General features: G+C 48.6%; 2 protein-coding genes across 15 annotated transcripts in view; one reads left to right on the top strand and one right to left on the bottom strand.

Annotated features, from left to right (window-relative positions):
* The first annotated feature begins 479 nt into the window (after positions 1-479).
* LOC119133968 (serine-rich and transmembrane domain-containing protein 1) lies at positions 480-7152 on the top strand. The gene is made up of 2 exons (XM_037270346.1): positions 480-575; positions 6731-7152. The coding sequence occupies exon 2, from the start codon at positions 6752-6754 to the stop codon at positions 7076-7078; it is 327 nt and encodes a 108-aa protein (XP_037126241.1). The 5' UTR covers positions 480-575; positions 6731-6751; the 3' UTR covers positions 7079-7152.
* A 544-nt stretch (positions 7153-7696) lies between these two features.
* The window catches only part of nbeaa (neurobeachin a), a 34141-nt gene continuing 30299 nt past the window's right edge, over positions 7697-11538 (bottom strand). For 10 of the 14 annotated variants that reach the window (XM_037270105.1, XM_037270111.1, XM_037270108.1 and 7 more), the window contains 12 exons: positions 11417-11536; positions 11191-11343; positions 10950-11114; positions 10789-10878; positions 10322-10514; positions 9946-10017; positions 9714-9869; positions 9475-9645; positions 9310-9411; positions 9049-9245; positions 8826-8977; positions 7697-8693 (listed from right to left, as the gene is read on the bottom strand). In XM_037270105.1, coding sequence (XP_037126000.1) covers positions 8603-8693; positions 8826-8977; positions 9049-9245; positions 9310-9411; positions 9475-9645; positions 9714-9869; positions 9946-10017; positions 10322-10514; positions 10789-10878; positions 10950-11114; positions 11191-11343; positions 11417-11536 — 1662 coding nt within the window. In that variant the 3' untranslated portion in view covers positions 7697-8602. The remainder of the gene's footprint in view (positions 8694-8825; positions 8978-9048; positions 9246-9309; positions 9412-9474; positions 9646-9713; positions 9870-9945; positions 10018-10321; positions 10515-10788; positions 10879-10949; positions 11115-11190; positions 11344-11416; positions 11537-11538) is intronic. The other 4 variants (XM_037270107.1, XM_037270113.1, XM_037270118.1 and 1 more) reach the window with 1 other exon arrangement.

Here is an 11538-nt window from a genome sequence, read left to right as displayed (position 1 = left end):
CAGAGGCCTTAGGTGGTACGTGTTGGCGACAAAATCTCCGCCAGCATCACGCTGAGCACGGGGGCCCCCCAAGGCTGCGTGCTCAGTCCGCTGCTCTTCACCCTGCTGACGCATGACTGCACTGCAACCTACAGCAACAAGACTCAACACAGGTTGGAGGTTGACCTTCTGACCACGTGGTGCAGGGACAACAACCTCCTGCTGAACGTCAGCAAGACCAAGGAGATTGTTGTTGACTTCCGGAAGGGTCACACCCAACACCTGCCGCTGACCATCGACGGTGCTGCGGTGGAGAGAGTGAGCAGCACCAGGTTCCTGGGGGTGCACATCAGTGAGGATCTCTCCTGGTCCACCAACACCGCATCACTGGCGTTTTCAGATTAACCGCAAATTGGGAGAAGCGGCCCCAGAAAATTTATAGCTGTCCTTCAGCCTTCACTTGCTCACATGCAGTCACACACAGTGGGCAAGAGAGCGAGGGGAGGCAGAGAAGCGCGCCGATCACAGCGTCCGGGCAGAGGAATAGGCGAGGTGGAGCTGCAGTGAGGTCCGCGCAACATCTAATCTCTAATCAGGTTTGCTTAATGACTTGCTGTAGCTTCTTTTCATTCATATTGTTCAGCGCCTTTTCCTGTGTTGACTCCACTCTTACTCAAAGGAAGCGCGTGCGCGGCACGCTGACAGATGACTGCATGCGAACGATCAAATGCTGAGTTGAGCCAATCGAATAGCGTAGACTGCGCGCGATGAACTACACGCCGAGAGCCGGGCGGCACTCAACACTCGCTGCCCAGCCCCGCTCAAATGCTGAGACATGATTGAGGGAGGGCGTGCAGTCGCAGTTGCGCTCGGCGTGTGGAGACACAAATGAATACTCGACAACTCGAGGAAGGAAGATGGCTGACCACATGAGGTGCTGAGCTGTACGGTATGCCAGGAAACCTCCCAATTATGCCATCGCATCTAATTTGACCAATGATCAGAATTTAAATCAAACTGGATTCGCCTGTTGATGAGTCGTTAGAGGACTTGGAAGCCTACATCGACGCATTTTATTGTAATACGCCTAACAACAAACCCGAGGCCATGAATACCCGAGCCAAGTCGAACTCAAGCGAAAAGGAAATCTCTGACATCAGTGAGTCTATAACATCTATAAAACTACAACTCAAGAAGCTTGATCTACTCGAGCAACTGACTACTGATGTAAAAGAACTGAAGCACTCTGTGGAGTTTAACAACTCACTCATCGAGGTGCTAAAGGCTAACAATGCGTCACTTCGGACTGAAGTAAACCACCTCAAACATTTGACAGCCGAACTACAAAGAGACAAAGTCAACATGGCGAACTCCATTCTTGATCTGCAGTGCCGAAGTATGAGGGATAACATCATTATACACGGACTTACAGAAACAAAAGATGAAACTCACCGGAGATCAGAAGAACTTGTCAAAACATTTCTTGTCAACGAATTGAAAATGAAGCCTGAGGACGTCGGAGCTGTTCGCTTCTCCACAGTACATCGCCTCGGGAGGATCAGGGCCGACCAACAGAGGAGGCCCCGTCCCATTGTGGCTAAAGTCGCTGACTCAAAGATGAAGTCTGCCGTCATGTCGAGGGGCAGAGAGCTAAAAGGCTCTAACTACTCCATCAGCGATCAGTTCCCTCCGGAGATCATGAATAGACGGAGGCTGCTTCACCCGATCATGGCCGAGGCAAGGAAAGCCAAAAAGACCGCTCGACTGTTCATTGACAAACTTTACATCGACGGCAAACTGTACAGGAACCCCCGAACAACTTATTGGCTGAGTGGAGGAGATGGAGACATTAATTCTCAACTCCAAGAAGAACTGTCTACTAACTTGCAACATGCCGCCTCCCCACAACTGTAAACACAGGCGCGGGGTGATGACGTCATCAAAAACAGCGTCCCTGTCGTCATGACAACCACTGAACCTGGAGACGGTGAATGGCTTATTTCTCTCTTTCTCCCCCCATCTCACCACTCGCCCCCCTCTTTTTCTCTTCTCCTCTCTCGTACATTTATTTTCTCATTTTGGCTTGGGAACTGGCCTGAATACTACTGACTGTTAGGATCCTGAACTCGCTCCCCCTTTCAGCGTAGCGTCCTGTTCTTGCTGTATGCACACTGGCTCGGTTTTGCCCCTCATATTTAATGGGTCTGTTATTTATTCATCGCTCATTTTATTTTATTTTATTTATTATTTGTTATTTATGGTTTGGGCATTCTTGTTTTTGTTTTGTGTCGCCTACTTGTATGTCTCGTCACCGTGGGATGGTGGAAACGGAATTTCGGTTTCTTTGTGTGTCTTGACATATGAAGGGATTGACAATAAAGCTGACTTTGACTTTGACTTTGACTTTGACTGGGTAGGACGAGGCAATTGTCTGTTCGTCTGCTCTGTGACAATACAGCGGGTAATGTCTACAGAGTGTTCTTGTGTGTTTGAGTGTGTGGGTGTATGTGTGTACGTCTGTCAGGCCAGCTTTGGTATGGGTGAGTGTATGTATATGTCCATGGTCTTAAGTGTGTGTCTTTGTTGCTGGATCTCAGTAAATCTCACTCGTTACCCTGTGCATGGCACTTAATGAAATGGACAGTGAAGGAGACGAGGTGATAAATTCCATTGACCATCATCGAAATATAAGTTGTAATCAGTATATTCCCGAACAATTAAAACAGTTAACAAATATAAATAACTGCTCTTTTTTGCATTTAAATATCAGGAGCTTGAATAAACATCATGATGATCTAGTTACTCTACTTACAAACACAGGCTGCAGCTTTGACGTAATTGGCTGCAGTGAAACTTGGCTGAACGACAGGTCATACACTGACATCTTAAATCTTAATGGCTATAAGTTGTTGACTAAGAACAGATGTGGCAGACCTGGCGGTGGCGTGTGCCTATATATTTCCTCCACATACAACGTGAGGATTTGTGATGACATTGTCATAGCAGACAACCACAGTGACTCCCTTTTTGTTGAAATAAGCGGAAAAAGCAGGAGAAAACTCATTATTGGTATAATCTATCGTCTCCCAGACGCTGACTTTGAAATCTTTAGGACCAAACTGGAGGAAGTATTATTTTCTATAAATGATAACAACAAAAGCTGTGTCCTCCTTGGCGACTTCAATGTTGATCTTTCCAAGGATGATACAGCCAAAAATGACTTTATAAACACATTACACTCTTCATCCTTCTTTCCCACAATAAATGCTTATACCAGAGTCACTCACTCAACTAAGTCAATTATTGATAATTTCATCACAAATCTTACAAACGCCACACTTACTTCTGGAACTGTACTCTCTGAGATTTCTGATCATTTCCCTATTGTATTATTCATTGACCTCCCTGCTAGGCCCCCACCTACTCGTCATTCAATAAAATTAAAAATACTCAATGAAGAAACCATACGACGTCTAGGTGAGGACCTGCAGACCAAGACATGGTATGGAATATATGATTGTAGTGATGTTGATGCTGCATTTGAAACTCTAACCAAAGAAATATCCGACTCTATTCAAAGGACCATTCCTGAGAAAGTAATCATATGTAATACAACTACTCAAAATCCATGGAACACTAAGGGCATATTAAAGTCTATTAAGCATAAAAATAAATTATATAAGAGATACATAAAGGAACCTAACCATAACAATAAAAATGCATATATTAATTATAGAAATAAACTTACACATATTATCAGAAAGCGGAAGAGTAATCATTTTGCCGACTTGATAAACGAATCACAGGGTGATTCCAAGAAATCTTGGAGAGTACTGAACAGGGTCTTGAACAGAAGCCAAAAAACTCCTGTATTCCCTGACCATGATCATAATACAAGCAACATCATCAGAAATAATAGTCTTGCCGACGAATTCAATAACTACTTTGTCTCTATTGGTAGCAACATATCCAGTAAAATCAGTCAGCCTCAGGATGCCTCGTTTAAAGACTACCTATCAGGTAATTACCTGGGCTCTTTCTTCCTGAATCCAACTAACTGCGATGAAGTGTATAAAATAATCATGAATATGAAGAATTCAAACTCAGCTGGAACAGATGGTATCTCAAGTAAAATTCTGAAAAGCATCTCCAATATAATAACTGCACCTCTTACACATTGCATCAATCTGTCTCTACTCTCTGGAGTAGTGCCACAAATAGCAAAAATAGCACGTATCACACCGGTCTTTAAATCAGGAGACAAAAACGATCTTAGCAACTACAGACCAATATCAATCTTGCCTACTCTTTCCAAGGTTTTGGAAAGAGTAGTTTACAATAAACTTAACAGCTATCTAAACAAACTAAACATCATTGCCCCATCCCAGTATGGATTCAGAAAGGAAAACACTACATATATGGCAGTACTTGACTTGACTGATAAAATCTACGAGGCAATCGATAAAGGCGAATATGGTATTGGGATTTTTCTGGACTTGTCTAAAGCTTTTGACACCATCATGATTGACATTCTTGTAAATGAATTACAACACTATGGTATTAGAGGCCTGGCGTTAGACTGGTTCCGCAGCTATCTGTTTGGAAGACACCAATATGTTTCTATTAACAACCATAAATCTTCATACAAACCCATCAATTATGGAGTTCCCCAAGGGTCCATCTTAGGGCCGCTCCTCTTCATCTTATACATAAATGACATTGTTAATACCATTAACACCCATACTACATAAAGTATTATTTGCTGACGATACAAACTTGTTTCTTTCCCACAAAAATCCAAATACACTTGAACAAATTATAAATAGTGAGTTAGCGAAAATAAACACATGGTTTAAATGCAACAAACTCTCCCTAAATGTCAATAAAACAAACCACATTGTATTCCGCTCCCATAAAAAAAAGGACATTGACCAAATTTGCATAAAAATCAACGGACAAAACATTGAAAGAGTCAGCTCTACTAAATTTCTGGGGATCCACATTGACGAGTTCTTGAACTTCAAAAAACATATTGATGATCTCACAATCAAACTGTCTAAATATGGTGCTTTGTTCTTCAAATTGAGACATTATCTCCCACTCACTGCACTTCTTATTCTGTACAAATCCTTATTTGAACCTCATTTAAAATACTGCAATATTATATGGTGTAACACATTCCCAACCCATCTAAAAAAGCTGGAGATACTTCAGAAAAAGGTCATACGTGCCTAACATGGTCTGAGTTTAACGCCCCCACTAAAACAATCTTCCACCAACACAATCTTCTGAGGCTTGTTGAGCATAACTATTTCCAGAATGCTTGCGTCATGTATCAGACTGTCCATAAACGAAACCATAAACTCTGTCAACTCATCCCAATCTGTACTCCCAGCCACACCCACACCACCAGGAATAGCAATCTAATCATTGGGAAAAAACGGAAACTAAAATCTACAAGCTTTAGTATTGTGTGCAGAGGGCCACAGATTTGGAATGAGCTTGATGAAACACTAAAAATGTTGCAATCCATATCCATCTTCAAGGCAAATCTAAAAAATCAACTCCTATCAATGTATGTTTAATGTGCTGATTATTAATCGCATGAACACCTGTGTCCTGTTGTTAATTTATTAATTGCAAATGTACTTTACATCAAATCCAGTGTAACCAGAATACTGAGACTATCTATTACTTGTCGTATGTTTATTGTGTGTTGTACCTTATTGTGTGTTTATTGTTATTGTCTATTATATATCTGTATGTTGTCCAAAATGTAAGGATATCTGGCCAATATCTGATACTTATGGGAAACCAGGCCCCCTATTAAAAGCTTTAAATAGCTTGCTTGGGGTGACCTTTCACGCATCCGTAATACTGTTTGTTGTTTCATGTTGTATGTCTTGGATATTGCGTGAATAAACTCAAACTCAAACTCAACTCAAATGACAGGCCGGCTGAGAGATGAGCGCAGTAACACAACATGTAGAGAGAGACGCAGCGCGCTCGCACACACACGCTCCAAATATGTCATTTTGTCACACATCAACCATTGTCATGGATCATCCATGACACGATGATCCTCTGAGGAGAGAGACTCGATTGGTGAAGGACACTGCCTTCAACTGGCGAAATCATGCATTCGTGGACGGATGGATGAGCGGAGTCAAACAAACGTACGCTGCGGCTTGTTAGAAACGAACGAAGCGAGAGCCCGAATGTGTACGAGGGGGCGAGCCCGTTTTCAGTAGAAGGCGACCCGCGAGCCCGGTTGCCTGGAGACAAAAAGCAGCCCGATTAAGAGCAATTATCAAGCGCTCGGCTCACAATGAAGAGCGGACGTCATCGACGGGCAAACGAACGAACACGCATCCCCATATGAGCGGCGCCCAGCCGGCGTGAAAGCAAACAGACACGCACGCGCACACACACGCGCGCAAACCCCTTTACAAGATCAAACGCGATGCCTGGGGTCGCTGATGGTGGGTACACAGTACACTCACCTGTCTTGTGTGCAGGCACCATGAGTTCGATTCCCACAATGACGGTGTGCATGTGTGTGTGGATGTGTGACCACAAGAAAAATAAAATCAAAAGCGATGCAGTAGTGACGAGGGCCTACCGCGTGGATACATGGGTATGCGACATGGCAGCTCACGTTGATGGAGGTGTGCTGTCATTGGAGCAGGGGTGTGTAGACTTTTTATATGCACCACATATCAGCTGTCTTTTTTTTTTTTCCACTTATGAGGATCTGCAGTATTTTGCCGGAATGTCCGGGATGGATGAAAGCGGTACCTCAGTGGTGGAAAACGGAACCCTTCGGCACATCTCTCCCACGTTCGTCCCCAGATCGTCAATGTCGTCTCCGGGTAGAGCTGGAGGCGTGTCCGTGTACGTGTGGCTGTTCCTGGGCCTCCTGCTGTTCCTGCTAACCCTGCTGGTCATCGCCCTCCACAGGCTGAAGAACATCATCTCGTCGTCCGGCTCGTCGTCCGGCTCCTCATCCTGCGGCGAGCCTCGGGGCTCCTTCACCAACGTGGAGATCGGCAGCATCCCGTCCTCGCGGAGGTCCACCGTCTCCTCGCTGTGCGCCTGAGGCTCACGTGCACTCGCGTGTGGGCGCAGAAAGACATGTGCAGCCGGGCTGTAGCAAAAACTTGGGGCGAATGAAGTGCAAATCAGCTCAGTGGCCTAGTGGTAGAGTGTCCGCCCTGAGACTGGAAGGTTGTGGGTTCAAACCCCGGCCGGGTCATACCAAAGACTATAAAAATGGGACCCATTGCCTCCCTGCTTGGCACTCAGCATTAAGGGTTGGAATTGGGGGGTTAGATCACCAACTGATTCCCGAGCGCGGCACCGCTGCTGCTCACTGCTCCCCTCTCCCCCAGGGGATGGATTAAAATCACACGGGGATGGGTTAAATGCAGAGGACAAATTTCACCACACCCAGATGTGTGTGTGACGATCATTGGGACTTTAACTTTAAAATGTTCATTCGACGGCAAATCAGCATTTGGAAACATTTCTTCTCTCCTTTGCTTTGTGTCGGCGGACAAAGCAGGATTACAGAGGATGATATGGATGAGCCTTGCATTACTTTCTTGTGGCCAAAGACACCCTTTATGCACCAAAAGAAAATCCTTTGTGGGCAACCACCGCAGAAATACACGAAGCGCAACATTGTGTGACATACGTCAAGAAAAAGGCAGAGACCTTAAATTCTTTGCATAATTTATTTTTCGTACAGATTTTTTTTCCAACTCACACGTCATATTTTACATCTTTGCAATAAAACATGACTACAATAGTTCTTCAGGGTTTCATAGATCCAAAAATAATTAACTTTTTTTGTTTGTTGGTTTTTGGATGTGTGCGTGTGTGGCTGGAGTTACGTGCGTGTGCGGCCGCCGTGCCGGTCGTGCACACGCTCGTTGTCATATTGCTGTAAAATCTTCACATGTGAGCGTTTAAATACAAACATCGATGCACAAAGAATTCATCCTGGCCCTGGACAAGAAGGAACCCAAAGAACCTGGCCCGTCCTCAGAACAATTAAAGCCCCCCGAGGAATGGCTGCCTCGCAATCAGAAAGAAAGCCGAATCGGGAAGGATAAAAAAAAAAGTGCAAACAGGAAAAGAAAATTGCTTTTGTTTCAATAATGTGAGCACGCGGGGCTGGCGGCAAAAGCAAGACTTGTTCTGTACATATTTGACACCACGATCACTAAATGTAGAAAGAAAAAGGCAGCAAAAGAAAAGTCATCACCCTCGTTCGCCCTTCTCGTTCAATTCGAGGAAAAAGAGACAAAAGGACACAAAAGGAAAGAGGACAAATCCTCAAAGGAACCCAAAGGCGGATCATCTCGGCAAAGAGTGTCTGGCTCACTCAAGCGTTAAAGCAGAACCCACCAAACCCGGAACCTGACCCGCCAGCACCGGCGACCGATCCGCACTCTGTTGGCTGTGTCGTCTTTGGGCTCAGGCGTGCGTGTGTGCGTGCGTACATGTGTGTGTGTGTGTGCGCGCATGTGTGCGTGTGTGAGAGAGAGTGAGTCCCGTCAAAGCAAGCAGAACCTCAAGTCGTCTTCTCGTGTACCTGGAGAGTTGCTTTCCTGCAGCGTCAGTAGCGGTTCTGATGCTCGTAGTGCCAGCGGTTGAAGTCGATGTTAAACGCCACGATGCTGCCGGACGCCATGCCAGTGATCAGCGTCCTGCGGCAAAGACAAGAAGTCAGGCGGCGGGCGGCAGGCGACAGCTTCCGGCTTCCGAATGCGGCCGCCCTGAATGCGGCTCCTGTGTTTCCCTGCTGATGGGTTTCCACGGCAACGGCCTTACGAGGTCACCTCTGGTCGTGCGACAGGTCCATGGCTCGAATGCCAGCGTCGCATCCTGGGTAGATATAGAGCTGCTTGAAATCGCAGGCCTGCCACACCTCCACCACGCCGTTGTCGCCACCCGTCACCAGGTTCTGCCCATCGCTGCTCAGCAGGACGGCCTGCCGGGGGTCAGACACAGGGTTCGAGGCATGCCGAACGCTATTGGTCTGCAATTAAGGCCGAGCCTCACCCGCGTGGAGTCGTTTAGCTCCATCTGAGCCAGAAGCTTGCCATTGATGCTAAAGTTGCAGAAGCGTCCTCGCTCGTAGTAGATAACGCAGTGGCCCTCGCTGGACACCGAGATCAGACGCGGCTGACGGCACAGCTTGGGGCCTTCTAGGGCCCTCAAGAGGTCGCCCGTGATGGTGTGCACCAAGCAGGGGCCCTCTGATGTGGAGAGAATTCAGATCAGGAACCCCAAGAGGGAGGCAAGGCAGCTCGCTCGTGGTACCTCTGGCCCCGCTGATGACCAATCCCAGCTCGGCACAGACGGACACGCACGCCACCTCGTGGTCGTGTCCTGTCAGGACGGCCCGTGGGGCGGGGTAGTCACCTGCGGCAAAAACGTTTTGGCAAAGAAGGCCTCGGCTTCCGGTCAGCAGCCTCGGGCGCTCACTGTTATTGGGATTGTCGCCGATGATGTGGTGCCGCCCGCTCCAGTACCACAGCAGAAGCGTGGCATCCCGAGAGCCGGACACAATGTAGCAGTCTCCCCCGATGTAGGACTCGGAGCGGGCCAGACATGTCACCACGTCCCAGTGACCAAAGACGATCTGCGTTAGCTTCCCTGCGGGGCGGGGAGCACTCAGGCTTGAAAAGGCGCTCGGCAAACGTAAGCAGAAGCGCGGCTCATACCCGTCTCGGTGGAGTAGACCCGGAAGCTCTTGTCCCAGAAGCCGCATGCCAGGATGTAGCGGTTGTCGGCCGTCACCACGAAGCAGTGCGTGTTGATCTGGATGCTCTGGTCCACCAGGTCCGTGATCTGCCGCTTGTTGGTGCCCGAGTTGTTGGCTGGACACATTGGGGCGGGCAATTTACTTGCTGCCTTGCCCTCCCGCCCTCGGTCAACCACGAGAAAAACGCCAACCTATGAGGGGATCCATCTCGATGGGAAGGTGGTGAGCCTGCTCCAGGGAGTATCCCGGCGCACCTCGTAGGCCTGGAGGGAGTCCAGCATAACACACTTAAAACACTCCTCGATCATCTTCCGCGACACATCTGCCTTCTGATGATACGATTGGAAGGTTTCCAGACGTTTCCGACAAGATATGTTCCAACTTAAGAGCCTCATGTCGAATGAATCAAAAGTGCCATCCCATCTCTTTGATTCGAGAACACCCATGGAGGGCTTGTCGGGAATGACACCATCGCCCACAATTGTCTTGTCTGCATCTTGGCCAAGGCTAAAAAAAAAAAAAAAAAACCCTGGAAAAAAACATTGGAGAATGAGAGGGAGCACTAACCGACGGTGTTGTGCCAGCGGTTGACGGCAAAGAGGCGGCTGCACGTGACGGTGACGGCGGCGGGGATGCTGAGGTGAGGCAGTGTGTTGGCAGCCACGTGCGTGACGGGAGAGTTGGACGGGAACTTAAGCACCATGATTACGTCCTGCTGCATCTGATCCTTAAACATCAGAGGACTCTGAGGAAGGAAACACTGATGAGACAGACAGAGAGAGAGAGCCAGGCCAGGGTAGGAAGAGGATGAGCAGGGAGGGAAGGAGGGGCAGGGAAAAAAGGCAAAATTAGTGGGAGACCAGGGTCCCGGCAGTAAGGGGCAGGGCAGTGCAGGGTGGGGGTAGTGGGGGGGGGGGGGGGGGGGTCCAGGGCGGAGGGGTCTACATGAAGGTAGCCTGGGGGCTAAGTGGCAAAAGGCGCGACTCTATTTTTGTTTAACGTGACAAAAGCAATGGCAAGGACGTTGCTCTCACCAGATGCATGGCGGAGGACCGGGGCGGGTGCGGCTCGATCAGGAGCTGCGAGGGGATCTGCCCGCACGCCTGAATCTGCGCCTCCATCACCTGCGGGGACATGCAAGTGTCAGCGGGGAGAGCCTGGACGGGATGCGGACCTAAGGGCCAAGCCTGCTGACCTCTCGCTGCGCCGCGTCCAAGTTGTCCAGGTTGACGGCGCCCTCGTAGGACAGGAAGTTGAAGACGTTGAGCGCCCGCACGGCCTCGGGACCCCGCTGCTTGTATCCGAAGATCAGGTCGATCCACTGGTGCAGCTGGCATGACACAAACTCGCTCTCCAGCGCCTAGACAGGAAGGGAGGAAGCCTTTTAGAGCTCAGCGCCGCACCCACGCTCATGCTGGTGGCTCGGGTGGGCTCACCATGCGGTTGATGCGCACAAAGTCTTCGGGCTTTTTGGCCCAGACGGGCAGCTCCACGTCGCTGACGGGCAGCCCGTCGTCGCGTACGCCCAGCTCGTACTCATTGCCGTTGACGAACATCTCAGGCAGGTAGTAGAACTCTGGGATCAGCTCCTGTGGGACCGGCACAGCACCGTCAAAGAGGGGAGTGGAGGAGGCGAATGCCTCAATGGGCCGGGCCGCTTGCCGTCACGTCCGCCGTGTCCCGCTGGCAGTTCCTCCAAGAGCGGCCAACGCCCGAGAAGGTCCGCTCGGCGTGGTCGAACTTTCCCTGGTTGGCGTTGAGGAAGAAGGTGGTGAAGGGCTCCT

This window comes from Syngnathus acus, chromosome 14, assembly GCF_901709675.1.
Source record: "Syngnathus acus chromosome 14, fSynAcu1.2, whole genome shotgun sequence".
NCBI lineage: Eukaryota > Metazoa > Chordata > Actinopteri > Syngnathiformes > Syngnathidae > Syngnathus > Syngnathus acus.
This window is presented reverse-complemented; position numbering and strand designations above follow the sequence as displayed.

What these genes read in the sequence shown, in the direction of transcription:
- LOC119133968 (XM_037270346.1), top strand. Translation starts at nt 6,752, where the DNA reads ATGTCCGGGATGGATGAAAGCGGTACCTCAGTGGTGGAAAACGGAACC.